This window comes from Tachypleus tridentatus, chromosome 9 (genome assembly GCF_004210375.1).
Source record: "Tachypleus tridentatus isolate NWPU-2018 chromosome 9, ASM421037v1, whole genome shotgun sequence".
Taxonomy (NCBI): Eukaryota; Metazoa; Arthropoda; class Merostomata; order Xiphosura; family Limulidae; genus Tachypleus; species Tachypleus tridentatus.
Window position 1 is genome coordinate 20,748,795 of NC_134833.1, and position 17,754 is coordinate 20,766,548.

At 34.3% G+C, this 17,754-nt stretch overlaps 1 protein-coding gene across 1 annotated transcript in view; it reads left to right on the plus strand.

Moving 5' to 3' along the window:
• The window catches only part of LOC143224817 (atrial natriuretic peptide receptor 1-like), a 65,949-nt gene extending 48,195 nt beyond the window's left edge, over positions 1 to 17,754 (plus strand). The window contains exons 16-20 of the mRNA XM_076453153.1: positions 2,378 to 2,446; positions 8,266 to 8,440; positions 10,536 to 10,634; positions 11,686 to 11,777; positions 16,283 to 17,754. Coding sequence (XP_076309268.1) covers positions 2,378 to 2,446; positions 8,266 to 8,440; positions 10,536 to 10,634; positions 11,686 to 11,777; positions 16,283 to 16,339 — 492 coding nt within the window. The 3' untranslated portion in view covers positions 16,340 to 17,754. The remainder of the gene's footprint in view (positions 1 to 2,377; positions 2,447 to 8,265; positions 8,441 to 10,535; positions 10,635 to 11,685; positions 11,778 to 16,282) is intronic.

Consider the following 17,754-nt stretch of genomic DNA (forward strand, 5'->3'; position numbering starts at 1 on the left):
TGTTCAGTATTCTGCCTTCTCATACTTTACATATGTATTCATTAGGTTGTTGTGATATTGTTCAGTATTCTGTCTTCTCATACTTTACATATGTATTCATTAGGTTGTTGTGATATTGTTCAGTATTCTGTTTTCTCATACTTTACATATGTATTCATTAGGTTGTTATGATATTGTTCAGTATTCTGTCTTTTCATACTTTACATATGTATTCATTAGGTTGTTGTAATATTGTTCAGTATTCTGTCTTCTCATACTTTATATATGTATTCATTAGGTTATTGTGATATTGTTCAGTATTCTGTCTTCTCATACTTTATATATGTATTAATTAGGTTGTTATGATATTGTTCAGTATTCTGTCTTCTCATACTTTACATATGTATTCATTAGGTTGTTGTGATATTGTTCAGTATTCTGTTTTCTCATACTTTATATATGTATTAATTAGGTTGTTGTGATATTGTTCCGTATTCTGTCTTCTCATACTTTATATATGTATTCATTAGGTTGTTGTGATATTGTTCAGTATTCTGTTTTCTCATACTTTACATATGTATTCATTAGGTTGTTGTGATATTGTTCAGTATTCTGTCTTCTCATACTTTACATATGTATTCATTAGGTTGTTATGATATTGTTCAGTATTCTGTTTTCTCATACTTTACATATGTATTCATTAGGTTGTTGTGATATTGTTCAGTATTCTGTTTTCTCATACTTTACATATGTATTCATTAGGTTGTTGTGATATTGTTCAGTATTCTGTTTTCTCATACTTTACATATGTATTCATTAGGTTGTTGTGATATTGTTCAGTATTCTGTTTTCTCATACTTTACATATGTATTCATTAGGTTGTTGTGATATTGTTTAGTATTCTGTCTTCTCGTACTTTACATATGTATTCATTAGGTTGTTATGATATTGTTCAGTATTCTGTCTTTTCATACTTTACATATGTATTCATTAGGTTGTTGTAATATTGTTCAGTATTCTGTCTTCTCATACTTTATATATGTATTCATTAGGTTATTGTGATATTGTTCAGTATTCTGTCTTCTCATACTTTATATATGTATTCACTAGGTTGTTGTGATATTGTTCAGTATTCTGTCTTCTCATACTTTATATATGTATTAATTAGGTTGTTATGATACTGTTCAGTATTCTGTCTTCTCATACTTTACATATGTATTCATTAGGTTGTTGTGATATTGTTCAGTATTCTGTTTTCTCATACTTTATATATGTATTAATTAGGTTGTTGTGATATTGTTCCGTATTCTGTCTTCTCATACTTTATATATGTATTCATTAGGTTGTTATGATATTGTTCAGTATTCTGTTTTCTCATACTTTACATATGTATTCATTAGGTTGTTGTGATATTGTTCAGTATTCTGTTTTCTCATACTTTACATATGTATTCATTAGGTTGTTGTGATATTGTTCAGTATTCTGTTTTCTCATACTTTACATATGTATTCATTAGGTTGTTGTGATATTGTTCAGTATTCTGTCTTCTCATACTTTACATATGTATTCATTAGGTTGTTATGATATTGTTCAGTATTCTGTCTTTTCATACTTTACATATGTATTCATTAGGTTGTTGTAATATTGTTCAGTATTCTGTCTTCTCATACTTTATATATGTATTCATTAGGTTATTGTGATATTGTTCCGTATTCTGTCTTCTCATACTTTATATATGTATTCACTAGGTTGTTGTGATATTGTTCAGTATTCTGTCTTCTCATACTTTATATATGTATTAATTAGGTTGTTGTGATATTGTTCCGTATTCTGTCTTCTCATACTTTATATATGTATTCATTAGGTTGTTATGATATTGTTCAGTATTCTGTCTTCTCATACTTTATATATGTATTCATCAGGTTGTTATGATATTGTTCAGTATTTTATATCTCCTCATTCTGTTTATATGTATTCACTAGGTTGTTATAACATTGTTCAGTATTTTATATCTCTTCTCTCTGTTTATATGTATTCACTAGGTTTATATAACATTGTTCAGTATTTTATATCTCTTCTCTCTGTTTATATGTATTCACTAGGTTGTTATAACATTGTTCAGTATTATATATCTCTTCTCTCTGTTTATATGTATTCACTAGGTTGTTATAACATTGTTCAGTATTTTATATCTCTTCTCTCTGTTTATATGTATTCACTAGGTTGTTATAACATTGTTCAGTATTTTATATCTCTTCTCTCTGTTTATATGTATTCACTAGGTTGTTATAACATTGTTCAGTATTATATATCTCTTTATTTTGTTTATATGTATTCACTAGGTTGTTATAACATTGTTCCTTCTCCTTCTCCTCATATTTTTATATATATTCGTTAGGTTGTTGATCTGCTCAATGATCTGTACACGTGTTTTGATTCAATCATTGAAAACTTCGACGTCTATAAGGTAAGATATGATCCATTAATAGGTTACTAAAACTATTAGTTCGTGTATATACATATACGTATTGATCTAGTAGTATATATTGGGTTGAGGAATAATTCGTGAGCGTTTTTCAAGTTAACACAATATATTCATAAATGAAACGCTTTCGCAAAATATTTCATGTAATTTGGTAGATAATTTTTTGCTCTAATAGATGGTGTGTTTGATTTTCATATGTCTTTAATTTTTGCTTTCATTTTCAGCTCATTAAATGGAATGTCAAGTGGACAAAATAGAGCATTTTCGACACCATCTGCTTTTCGCATTTAATTTCTTGCAATTTCGTTTAAAACAATGCATACTATATACCTAGGTATTACATGAAATAAAGTATCATAATAAATGTTTTGGGTGTAATGTGTTCATGCATTGAAGTATTGTATAGTCTTGCATGTAATGCGTGAATGAAATTATTTAAAAACGCTCACGAATTATTCCTCAACCTAATATTTATTTGTGTGTATGTATGTGTAAACACACCATACGCACTCATCTGACATTATACATATTTATATACAAGCATGTGTGTGTCATACGTTGGTTTAAAAAATAAATATAGTTTACAAGTATTTATGTGGATTCGGTTCTTGGTTTTAATTAACTATGAAGTACTTTCTGGTTCATAACTTCACACCGTACATCACTGGTAACTTTCTGGTACAACGATGTAATCAGTAATCACCGTATATTTCAAAGGCATGACTGAACATTTAACTTAATACGGTAAGTCTTGATTCGGTTCTCAGGTCAAACTGTGTGACGATCAATTCGTGTAATTTTTGTTTTCCAAACCGGAACTACGAATATCTTTTAGATAATAAATATAGAAAAATATTTAATTAAACTATTTCCCTATTTCCCCTAATTAATTTCTTAAGAACTTGATTGTTTGTAGTTAAACACAAAGCTACACAATCGGTTTCTAACATTGTAAATCTGCAGATATACTGCTGTGCCACTAGGGTGCTTTTCCCAAGAACTTAGAAACAAAGAGAGAGATTGTGAGTTTTTCATCTGTTTTGCTGCTGTTGCAACAGATATAAAACTCTATTTCGACGATAAAAAATATTACTTGATTTAAACTCCTATGACTTCTGTTTCAGATGGTTTTTGTGAGACAAATTTTGCATATGTGGCTGCAAAGAAATGTGAACAAAGTTGATGATAGCTTTCGTTTACAACCGAAATTTAAAACAAAATGTTTTAATCAATTGAAACTTTGTTTGGTTTCTGTCGCACTGTATTAAGTTCAAAGATACTTCACAACGTAAAAAATAATTAAAACGTTTTATAGGTGATTTTTTGCGTAAATAAAACAAGGTACTGAAAAATATGTATCTCTCTTTCTCTCGTACGATAGATAGCTTCTAATAATCTCTCATTGCAAGTTTTTTCATCAGGCTCGTGCAACGTGATGAATGCTAGCAGTCTCTTCGGGACCGATGATATATTGACAAAATAATGTATTATATCAAGAGACCCTTTCCATATTGGACTACATTTGATAATGTTAAAAGATTGAGTAAATGTTTTGTAAATACTAATGTAAGTATACTAACAAACAAGTTATTTCAATAATCTTCTGTTATTAAGGCTCACAAAACATTAATTAATTACTGGCAGAAACCTATTGATCTTTAGTAAAATATAACAAACTCAATCAAGCATTTCAGAACATTTCGCATCTGTTCAAAAGGCACGGAACAGGTCAGATGTACACTGTTTTCGTTTAGGTTTTGGTTTCGGCTTATCTAAAGTTACTGAAAGATACAAGCCCGGCATGGCCAAGCGTGTTAAGGCGTTTGACTCGTAATCCGAGGGTCGCGGGTTCGAATCCCCGTCACATCAAACATGCTCGCCCTTTCAACCGTGGGGGCGTTATAATGTGATGGTTAATCCAACTATTCGTTGGTAAAAGAGTAGCCCAAGAGTTGGAGGTGGGTGGTGATGACTAGCTACCTTCCCTCTAATCTTACACTGCTAAATTAAGGACGGCTAGCGCAGATAGCCCTCGAATAGCTTTACGCGAAATTCAAAACAAACAAACAAACTGAAAGACACAAAATGTTTTTGGTCTTAAACCGTTTAACTATTTCACGAAAGCTAAAACGGTTTTCTGCAAGGCTTGAATTCGAAATTTTATTCCCTCTTTAGAGAAATCTACAAATTTTCTCATGACAATGAGTAGTTACAAAATCATAGTGACTAGCTTTCTACAGGCTTTATCCTTTTATTCCAGGTGGATTTTAGTTATATGTGAAATTTGAAAAACGTTTCGTAACGAGCACTGAAAAGCCAAAAGTTAGTATTCAAAACGTTGATATAATTTTTTTCTCATTACTTAACCACAATGTATATTAAAACACAGTCACCGCTTGTACGACGGTAAGTATACAAATTTACAACGATAAAATCAGGCGTTCGATTCCCCTCGGTGAACTCAGCAGATTCTCCAATACTTCAAGAAAACACACGCACGTATTAAAATACAGTTGCAAGTTAGATTCTATTTTTTGAATAAAATACTTCATCTAACAAGCAGCACACTTGTGAAAATAATAAAAAACAATTTGAAAGCTAGATTCATTTTCTAGATCTCCCTTAACATAAAGCTGAATATTTGGTGTGTGTTGTTACAATTTCTCATTAAGTTTCCCATGATTTACATTATTTTAACACACTTCAAAATTAAGAAAGGGATCGAACTTCGGTTTTCATGTAACAACTTGCCAACTGGTCGTATTTCCTGTGAGATAAAGGGTTCATGAGAGTAAACATTTATAAAGTGAATAACATCATAGATTTATTGTATAGTTCACCTTACCTCCATCTATAGTAAAATGGCGTCTTTCTCTATTTCTCCGCCAACTAAAGCCTCATGTACTTGTTGTCTTTGTGAAATTGTTTTTCTTTTCAATTTCGACTTGATATGAGGAGTTTGTCTTTTTCGTTCGCTGGAATATCACTGTTACATTTGTTGCCTCAGCTATGCTGCTTGTAATTAGCAATCAGAACTGTCTTTTTTTTCCCTTTTCTCGACATTTTACTTGAACCACATAACCCACGTCACTACTGTTTGTTATACTTGGCTCTCGTCCCAAAATAAAGCGAATAAAGCCAACTTATTTTTCCAGAATGTCGCGGGCTTAACATGACTATTCAATATAACATTAGCGTTATTTATGAGTGGCCATAACAACGTTCAGTGGACTCTTATTCTAAAACCACAACAGCAACAAATATATTTGTAAAATATACATACGTTTTCCGACGTCATTTTCAATTAAATAAGGCTAAAAGTCCAGTACGTCTTCTGTGGAAAAAACTTAGTTCACAAACTTTCCGTTGACGCTAAAAAATGTTTCTCACAGACATTAAACCTGACTACAGGGGCGTAGATTTTTTACACCCGATGGGGGGGGGGATGATTTTTGCAACCACTTATGTGAACTGTTCAATTTGCAAATTGGTAATATCTGATTACGTGAACCTAAAAGCTGTAAACATGCAGTCACAGAGTAATCTTGTTGCCACGATACTTGCATGTATACTTAGGCTTACTGAAAAGCTTAGAAGCACGCCTGTATTAAAGATGTACATTTTGGCTAATGAAGAAGTCTACATCTAGGCCTAATTATGTAATTCCATTGGTAAGAACACGAAAATCTCAAGAACGGACAGACAATTTGTAGGCCTGTGATGCAATAAAACAATTCAACAGACCAAACTGTAGGGGGGATGATTGTATGCACCATACCCCCATCTAAAATGAAAGTGGAGGATGTATACCCCACCCCTAGGATCTACACCCCTGCCTGAGTACACTGATTACATGTCTTTATAGGTCTACTATTACAGGGACTAAAAGGTGCGAAGAAGCAGAAATAAACTTAGCATGATATAATAGATAATTAGATTAGACTTCCAGGAAGTTCGATTTACCATACAGGATTTACACATTCAACAAGGTTTGAGTCTACGAGAAAATGAAAAATTCATATATAATACTACACAATAAATTCAAAAATAAACCTAAAATAGCATTTGAAAATACAAAGATTTTGATCATATTAAATTACTAGCTGATTAGCTAGTAAGTTTGTGATCGTTTTACAGTAAATGTTGTGTTCGTTTATTCAAACTGTTACTCAAGTGATTCGAATTATTTGCTTTTCACGTGATGATGGACTAAAAGAAATCTGAAAGTTGATAGCTATAAAGAGAAAGTTTGTTTATTTTTGTTTGTCTTTTTTAATTTCTCGCAAAGTTACTCGAGGACTATCTGCGCTAGCCGTCCCTAATCTAGCAGTGTAAGACTAGAGGGAAGGCAGCAAGTCATCACCACCCACTGCCAACTCTTGGGCTACTCTTTTACTAACAAATAATGGGATTACTCATTATAATATAACGCCCCCACGGCTGAAAGGACGAACATCTTTGGTGTTACCGGGATTCAAACTCACGACTCTCGGATTACTAGTCGAGTGCCTTAACACCTGGCCATGCCGGGCCATGAACGGAAAGGGACTCTAGTTTATGATGAATAGAGCTTATGTATATATTTGAAAAGCTTGGTCATTGACTAACTAAGAACTGAAATCAATCACGTGGGATTTTCAAGTGTTAATCTCATACGAACCTAAAATTTTGCAAATAAAACTCAGGAAATGATCACCAATATCGGTGGATCAATAAACAAAAAATCTGAAGTGATGGCCCAGGTATGACTTTAAACTGTTTGTTTTTGTGAAAGCAAAATAACTTAGAGGCAAATATTAACACCTGTTGGGTTAGTTTAATGCGTTCATTGGCAGAAATAATTCGCAGATTAAAAGAGTATCTTTTTTGTTCAATATACAAGAAAAATTGAAAAAAGTCCTTTAGGCAAACGCATTGAAACATTGTGTGGTCGTTCTGTCGCTAGCACACACAAAAAAATGTCTTTTCTTGTTGGTAGCTGCGGAAAACGGAGAGCTCGATACTGAGAAATTATTTTCCGCCCACGTTTTTATATATCTGAAAAGAAAAACAGTTTCATCTTACCAATGTGAGTGGTATTTTTGTTTCCTTGTTCGTTTGTTGTTGTTTTGAAATATCGCTCGAAGCTACACGAGGGCTGTCTGTGTTAGCCGTCCATAATTTAGCAGCGTTAACCTAGAGGATAAATAATTAATCATAATCACCCACCGCCAACTCTTGAGCTACTATTTTACCAATGAATAGTGGGATTGACAATAACATTATAACTCCCCCACGATTAAAGATCGAGCATGTTTGGTGTGAGGGGAATTTGAACACCAGAACCTCAGTTTACGAGTCAAGAGCCCTAGAGAGAATGATATTGTGAAAATAAGTTTCTTTGAAGTCATGGTCAAAGTAGTTTTTTTTTAACAAAAGCATTATTAAACATTCCATCGTCAAGAGGTGTCCCTTGGCGGGTTAAGGCCAACTGTGTGGACTTGGAACGCTAAATCCATGGTTCGATTTTCGGCAATGGAAATATTCATCGTACTTGTGTGGTGTTCATTTGGGTGAAATGCATATGTTTGCGTATGTTCCATTTTAAATTATTTCATGTTAACTGTTTGTTGAGTTATAGTGATATATAATTCTGGTATAAAAAATACATATTAGCAGGTTCCTGTTTAAATTCTTTGTGCATTCAATATACTTCATTTTTCAAGTTTTCTTACCTTCCTAATATTCTCGGACATTTTTTAGTATTTTTTTATAAGACCGGTGATTTTCTTGTATTTTAATAAATCTATGTTATGTTTCAGGTTGAAACTATTGGTGACGCTTACATGGTTGTTTCTGGACTTCCTGTGCGGAACGGAAATCAGCATGCCCAAGAAATTAGCCGGATGTCACTTGAACTATTACAAACCGTGAAGTCCTTTACCATCCGCCATAGACCAAGTGAACAGCTACTGCTGCGTATAGGAATACACACAGGTAAGCGATACAAATTGACTGAAGTCAGTATGAATATTAACCTCACTGAATATGTTGGGAATACACACAGGTAAGCGATACAAATTGACTGAAGTCAGTATGAATATTAACCTCATTGAATTTGTTGTTTAAGCGCCAACCTGCACAATAGGCTACGTATTTCCTGCACACCTCACGTGTGAAAACTCGATCTTTGATATTATAAGCTCTCAGACTGCAAAGGCCCGACATGGCCAGGTGGTTAAGGCACTCGACTTGTAATCAGAGGGTCGCGGGTTCGGATCCCCGTCACACCAAACATGCTCGCCCTTTCAGCCATGGGGATGTTAAAATGTGACAGTCAATCCGCTATTCTTTGGTAAAAGAGTAGCCCAAGGGTCAGTGGTGGGTGGTGATGACAAGTTGTCTTCTCACTAGGATTACACTGCTAAATTAGGGACGGCTAGCGCAGACAGCCCCTTTGTGGCTTTGCGCGAAATTTAAAAACGTACAAAGAGACTGAAAAACAGCCCAACATAGCCAGGTGGTTAGAGCCTTCGACTCGTAATCTGATGGTTTCGGGTTCGAATCCCTGTCTCTGTTCAGCTGTGGGACATTATAATATTACGGTCAATCCTACTATTCGTTGATAAAAGACTAGCTCAAGAGTTGGCGGTGATGATGACTAACACCCTTCGCACTAACGTTTTACTCTTAAATCAGGGACGGATAACGCAGATAGTCCTCGTGTAGCTTTGCGCGAAATTCGAAACAAAATAAACCTTACTACTGCGCCACCGTGGAACTTCACTGAAAACGAAATTATTGCGCACTAATGCTGAAACTGTACATGAAATCAAATAACAAAATGTAAATGTATTTCAGCAGCTGTTGCAAGCATTTGTAAAATCAACAAAATATATCAAAAGTTTTAACATAAATTAGTACTCATCTCTAAAATAGTATCAAATGTAACAAAATATCTGCTGGCTAACTGATGCTGGGAGTACATATTCATGGACCATATGAACTACTTTTTCGTTTATTTTTAACGCTTAGAAATGTCTTTTGAAAATAATAACTTCTTACAGCAAATTGGGTTATAAGAAAAAATATTGTAATGATAGATTTATCTACACAAATCTTCATACCATAATATCTGAATTTAAAATAACATTTTGTATACTTTTTTGTAAGAGTTTTGTCGATGCCGTGAGTCGCAAATTACAACTGAGTTGAGTGTTTAGAACTATCATGAGTGTGTTTTACTCTATTTTTACTGGGTATTGCCCCTGCAGTGGCACAGCGGTATATCTGCAGACTTACAAGGCTAAAAACTGAGTTTTGATACCCCTGGTTACACAGATAACCTATTGTGTACCTTTGTACTTAATTCAAAAACAATTGGCCCGCATGGCAAGCGTGTTAAGGCGTGCGACTCGTAATCTGAGGGTCGCGGGTTCGCATCCCCGTCGCACCAAACATGCTCGCCCTTTCAGCCATGGGGGCGTTATATGTAACGGTCAATCCCACTATTCGTTGGTAAAAGAGTAGCCCAAGAGTTGGCGGTGGGTGGTGATGACTAGCTGCCTTCCCTCTAGTCTTACACTGCAAAATTAGGGACGGCTAGCGCAGATAGCCCTCGAGTAGCATTGCGCAAACAAAATCAATTACTGGGTGTTATGACTTTCAGTGATCGGTTATGGTAAGGTAGGCTAAATCGACCGAGTAGTATAAGATACATAATCTTATGTACGTTAGCTAAAGTGGTTAGTTTCTGTACTAATATTTGGACATAAAAGAGTGGTTCCTCGGTGGACTTACCACGCTGATATCTAAGTTTCCCCCCTCGATAGACACCACAACTAGCCCAATGTGGCTTTGTTCTGAAACAAACAAACCAAAAGTGATAAAGTATTATGAATCCAAATGGTCACCAGCAATGACTCACTGTACTCATTTACAAGTCATTAGACGTGTATATACGTTGACAGAGCACAATGAGTTCCAATGTTCCCTTACTGTGATTAACTGTATTCATTAACAGAATACTGTGTATCTTGACAGGGCGTTATGACTCCATGTGTTCAATTACGGTTTATTTTTTTGTCTTCAGGTCCGTGTGCGGCCGGAGTTGTGGGACTTAAAATGCCCAGATACTGTTTGTTTGGTGACACGGTCAATACTACCTCCAGAATGGAATCCAACGGACAACGTAAGAGCTTTTAATTCAATTTGTAAACCTCTTGGACATGCAATTAAATTAATTTTAAATAAGGGCACAAGTTAATTAATTGTGGGAGAAGTTTGTTATATCCACTCGTCTCATGTTTTTGTGCATTTTTTAAGACTAAGGTGAACTAGAGGACACTAATATAGGTGGCATGACAGAAGCCGTCGTCAAATACGACAATATTATTTTTTTAAAAAGTGTGGTTGAGCTATTGAATAAATTGACTTCAGATGTTGTGGAGACAGTAGTTTTGTGTAAGTGTAAAAGAAAACTTGATAAGACATAAATGAATGACAAGAAATTACTTTAAATTGTTCTTATCTAATAGTTTTAATTTCGCTTGGAGGATGTGGCAATGACACATAGAAAATATTTACTTATTTTTTCCAATTATTATCGAATCAAAAACATGACACTTCTAACGGAAACGAGATTTATTTTGGATTAAAGATAGATTAAAGCCGTGTTGAGGTGATGCACTTACGTTAAAAAATAAATGCTATAAATCGAAAAAAAATGCCACGATATGCAGTTAAATGAATAAATGTATTACAAATAATTTTGATATACAGGATTCCCCCAGAAAAAAGGTACCCCCTGTAACATCCAGGATATCTTATATCCCTTTGTTCAATCTCGGTAATTTTCTATTGAATTTCCTTCTGTCAATCTTGTTAAAAAGTACTTGATAAAAAGAATATTTCATACAACGTGTCAAACTGGCTTCAAAAATATATATATATTTCTATTTTATGACTGAAAATTTAAAATAATTTATGGTTTTCTAATTGGTGTGCGTAAGTAGTTTGAACATGGTACGTTTAATTATTTGTTAGTTGTTAACACAAATAACTATTTGAATAAAAGGTTATTATAGATGCATAGGGATTGAAATATGTTTACGGTGTTCTCTTTACAACTTAACATTTCGAAATCATTCTATTTACGAAAATAACAACAAGAGACTATGTAAAAGTAAGGCGTATAAAACTAACACGGGTAAAACTAATACACGAAATTAAAAATTCTGCAGCTCTGAAGATTCATCTGAGTTTAACGACCAAAGAAGTTCTGGACTTGTGTGGTAGTTTCCAAATGGAGCTGCGAGGGGAGGTCGAAATGAAGGTAATAATAGAAACATGAACATTTCAAGTTTTATAAAGCTGTGAGGGAGGTCGAAATGAAGGTGATAATAGGAACATGAAAATTTCAAGTTTAATGAAGCTGTGAGGGGAGGTCGAAATGAAGGTAATAGGGGTAAGACCCCCAGTGGCATAGCAGCATGTCTACGGACTTTCTAAGCTAAACTCCGAATTTCGATACCTGCGGTGGGCAAAACACAATAAGCCCATTCTCCAGCTTTGTGTTTAATTATAAGCAAACGAATAATAGAAATATATTAAAATGTCAGATTTCGTGTTATACAAGTCGCTTCTACCTTTCAACATTATCAGTGGGTTAGTAATTACTTCAGAGATGTTTCACAGTTTTGCAGCTTTGTATTATATAGGAATTTGTTTACAATTTCGTGCAAACTTACGCAGAGACTATCTATGCATAATTCTTCCTAATATTGCATTGATTTGCTCGAGGGAAGACAGCTGTTTAACACCACACGCTAGAGGGAAGGCAGCTGTTCATCACCACACGCTAGAAGGAAGGCAGCTGTTCAACACTACACGTTAGAGGAAGGCAGCTGTTCAACACCACACGCCATCAATTCCTGGCCCACTTTTATTTTACGGATTAGTAAAATCTGAGTGAGACTCTGGCAGGCAATCGTAATTTTAAATTACGTAGCACGTTTTATTTTTTGTTTGAGACATTCTATATAATAAAGATGCATCTAGCATCTTTAATCAACTATTACACTGTTTGTATTTCAGGACGGCTGGTAAAAGTGTTAATACCCATATCAGAGCGTTAAGATACATTTTTACTGCAAGTACGTTTATCTTCATCACATTGTTTGTTTGCTTGTAATTAAGCGCAAAGCTAAACAATGGGTTATCTGTGCGTTGCGCACCATAGGTATCGAAACCCGATTTCCAACGTTGTACGTCCGTAGCTACATCGCTATGCCACTAGAGGGACAAGAAATCTATAACATGTGTAAAAGAAATGTTCGAGTCCTAAAATTATTGACTCATAACTTCCAAGACTTTCTGTCTCCTTGAATAATTTCACATTTATTACTCTTATCCTGGGCCTGGCATGACCTAGCGCGTTAAGGCGTGCGCTTCGTAATCTGAGGGTCGCGGGTTCGCGCCCGAGTCGCGCCAAAACATGCTCGCCCTCCCAGCCGTGGGAGCGTTATAATGTGACGGTCAATCCCACTATTCGTTGGTAAAAGATTAGCCCAAGAATTGGCAGTGGGTGGTGATGACTAGCTGCCTTCCCTCTAGTCTTACACTGCTAAATTAGGGACGGCTAGCACAGATAGCCCTCGAGTTGCTTTGTGCGAAATTCCAAAACAAACAAACAAACAAACTCTTATACTTTTAAAACCCTCTATTCAGCAAAGTATTGTAAACGCACAAACAATTTAATGCAAAGGTAATTTAAAAGAAAAACGTGTTTGGAAAGATAGTGTAGACCCATGTAAACCTATTAGCATTTCTAGGCTTAATTACTTCAAGTTTGTTGTTTCCTAATTCTGTTTCAATGTAATTCATTACTCTTGGATTAAAACTGAGCTTTCTTATTGGCTATCTTATCCGAAATCGCTTGGTATACGACACTTCTTTATAGCTTTTAATAGAGACACTAACTTTAAGATTATGTGTATTACACGACGTCGACTAAGCAATGCTCGTTCAGATTAAACATTTAACGTCTGTACTTTCAAAGCTTAAATACGAAATATACTAAATCTTTTCTCCCTTACTATAGAGAAATCATAAAACTTAAACCAGTTTTGTGTCGGCAAATTTCATTTATTTGCATAGTTTGCTGTAATTTTACGTCGTTTGTGTACACTTCGATGCGTTCGTTTCGATATTACGTAGTTTTTACATTAGTTTTTCAATGTATAAATCAACATACGAACAGAGTCAAGCTCATGGATGTTCTACGAAAGTTAATAACTTGTCAATTTACACAGATGTGTTTAAATAAAGACTGCGAAATGTTTTTGAAAATTAGTTGTTTATCCTCGAGAGGTTGGAAGTTTTACAAACAAAACTAATTCGTATGTACTCTTTAAATAAACACCTCATGGTAGCTGAAAGTAGCTCAAACAAAGGCACTCGACTCGTAATATGAGGGTCGCGGGTTCGAATCCCCGTCACACTAAACATGCTCGTCCTTTCAGCCGTGGGGGCATTATAATGTAACGGTCAATACCACTATTCGTTGTAGCCCAAGAGTTGACGATGGATGGTGATGACTCACTGCCTTCCCTCTAGTCTTACACTGCTAAATTAGGGACAGCTAGCGAAGATAGCCCTTTTGTATCTTTGCGAAAAATTCAAAACAAACCAAACCAAACAAAGATGATGACGTTATTTTAACAAGTGCTAATTAGTAAGTGTGCAGAAAGAAAAAAAGTTAAATAGAAGGTCAAACAAAAAAAGTAGAGAAAATGGAAACATGGGAGTGTCCATAAAGAATGTTAAAACAAGAGGCAATTATGTGGGTAAGAAAATAAAATACCTTTAGACATACGCTGTAGAAACTATCTATTGGACTTTATTCAGAATGTTATTAGTCCTCGTCTTGTAACATGGTAGTATTATATATAAGAACACAGCAGTTTGTGTTTATTCAGGATGTCTACAGTCCTCGTCTTGTAACATGTTAGTATTATATATAAGAGCACAGCAGTTTGTTTTTATTCAGGATGTCTACAGTCCTCGTCTTGTAACATGGTAGTATTATATATAAGAGCATAGCAGTTTGTTTTTAGTCAGGATGTCTACAGTCCTCGTCTTGTAACATGGTAGTATTATATATAAGAGCACAGCAGTTTGTTTTTATTCAGGATGTCTACAGTCCTCGTCTTGTAACATGGTAGTATTATATATAAGAGCACAGCAGTTTGTTTTTATTCAGGATGTCTACAGTCCTCGTCTTGTAGCATGTTAGTATTATATATAAGAGCACAGCAGTTTGTTTTTATTCAGGATGTCAACAGTCCTCGTCTTGTAACATGGCAGTATTATATATAAGAGCACAGCAGTTTGTGTTTATTCAGGATGTCAACAGTCCTCGTCTTGTAACATGGTAGTATTATATATCAGAGTACAGCAGTTTGTTTTTATTCAGGATATCAACAGTCCTCGTCTTGTAACATGGTAGTATTATATATAAGAGCACAGCAGTTTGTTTTTATTCAGGATGTCTACAGTCCTCGTCTTGTAACATGTTAGTATTATATATAAGAGCACAGCAGTTTGTTTTTATTCAGGATGTCTACAGTCCTCGTCTTGTAACATGGTAGTATTATATATAAGAGCACAGCAGTTTGTTTTTATTCAGGATGTCTACAGTCCTCGTCTTGTAACATGTTAGTATTATATATAAGAGCACAGCAGTTTGTTTTTATTCAGGATGTCTACAGTCCTCGTCTTGTAACATGGTAGTATTATATATAAGAGCACAACTGTTTTTTTTTCAGGATGTCAATAGTCCTCGTCTTGTAACATGGTAGTATTATATATAAGAGCACAGCAGTTTGTGTTTATTCAGGATGTCAACAGTCCTCGTCTTGTAACATGGTAGTATTATATATCAGAGTACAGCAGTTTGTTTTTATTCAGGATATCAACAGTCCTCGTCTTGTAACATGGTAGTATTATATATAAGAGCACAGCAGTTTGTTTTTATTCAGGATGTCTACAGTCCTCGTCTTGTAACATGTTAGTATTATATATAAGAGCACAGCAGTTTGTTTTTATTCAGGATGTCTACAGTCCTCGTCTTGTAACATGGTAGTATTATATATAAGAGCACAGCAGTTTGTTTTTATTCAGGATGTCTACAGTCCTCGTCTTGTAACATGTTAGTATTATATATAAGAGCACAGCAGTTTGTTTTATTCAGGATGTCTACAGTCCTCGTCTTGTAACATGGTAGTATTATATATAAGAGCACAACTGTTTTTTTTTCAGGATGTCAATAGTCCTCGTCTTGTAACATGGTAGTATTATATATAAGAGCACAGCAGTTTGTTTTTATTCAGGATGTCTACAGTCCTCGTCTTGTAACATGTTAGTATTATATATAAGAGCACAGCAGTTTGTTTTTATTCAGGATGTCTACAGTCCTCGTCTTGTAACATGTTAGTATTATATATAAGAGCACAACTGTTTTTTTTTCAGGATGTCAATAGTCCTCGTCTTGTAACATGGTACCACGGGTATACAAAAAGCATAGGAGTTTATTGTTACTCGGAATACCAATAGACAGCATTTTATTCTTTTATTTTCGTAACTGTGAAAACGTGCTTTTTATCAGTTTATCAAGATAGCCTTGATGTTAATAATATTATCTTTCGCGTCAGGAAGTTAGTAATATTAGATAATAGACGTATTTTGTCATTTGAAGTGTTCTTGTGTGGATATTTGGTCATATCCGTATCATACTAGACGAACGTCATTTATTGTCTTTTTCTCTTCCATGTTACTTAGGGAAAAGGGAAAATGACAACCTACTGGCTACTGGGAGAAAAGACAGCTTCAATTTAATGACGAGAACGAAAACTCTTGTATTGTGACGATAAACATGAGAACAAGGTAGCTTGCTGTTGAACGTCAGTACTGTTTCCGTCCACTGGAGCTTATAAAACCAGGCTATCAATGTAGCTTATAAAGCATATTTTGGAAATAGTTGGACGTGGAAAATGATCAATCTAGTAAAGCAGAAACTTCGGTGTTGTTTCCATTAACTGATGTGGAATTTTACCTTAATCAGCACAATTGTTTGTTATAGAGATAATTATTATTTGTACCTTATTAGAAAGGTGATAAATGATAGCAAGTACCTAGTATTAGACAGGATAAACACTTAATGTTACACAACACAAACACTCAACATTACAATGGATAAACATCTAGTATTACCTATGATAAACCTAGTATTACATATAAAGAATTAGCGTTACAAACGTTAAACACCTAGTATTGCACATATACAACTAGTTTTACAAAATATAAAGAGCTAGTGTTACACATAAACGTCTAATATGCGTAAACACCTAGTGCTACAAACTATAAGCATCTAGTATTACACAGAATAAACTCTTAATGTTGTACAGCATAAACATCTGGTATTACCTAAGATAAACCTAGTATTACACATGATAACTACTTAGTATTACTAAAGATAAATACATGGTATTAGACAGGATAAACACTTAATGTTACACAACGCAAACACTTAGTATTACAAAGGATAAACACACAGTATTACACATAAACACTATAGTATTACACATAACCACCTAGTGTTACAAACGATAAACAGCTAGTGTTACACATAAACATCTAGTATTACACAGAATAAACACCTAGTGTTAATAAACATTTAATGTTATAAACATAAACACTTAGTATTAGACATGATAAACACCTAGTGTTACAAAACATAAACACCATAGTATTACACATAAACACCGAGTATTACACATAACCACCTAGTGTTACACACAAACACCTAGTATTACACATAAACACCTAGTATTATAAAAGATAAACACCTAGTTTTACAAAAAACAAAACCTAGTATTACAAAAGATAAACGCCTAGTGTTACATATAAACATCTTGTGTTGCACATAAACATCTTGTGTTACAAAAGAAAATGCCTAGTGTTACACACGACAAACTCTTAGTATTAGACATGATAAACATCTAGTATTATAAAAGATAAACACCTAGTATTACATGTGTCTTTGTGATCAGTTTTTCCACGTGTGCTATGCTTATTAGAAACAGATTTTGTGTGTTTAATCATCCACAAAATCCTTCCTTCCACATTTTTGTTAAATTTCTGAGTGTATTGTTTGTGTCCTGTTTTCTGTAAGGTTAAATGTATAATTGTAAAACTTCAGAAGACAATGCATGTTTAAATAATTTGCTCTCGTTACTGTATTTCTTGTGATG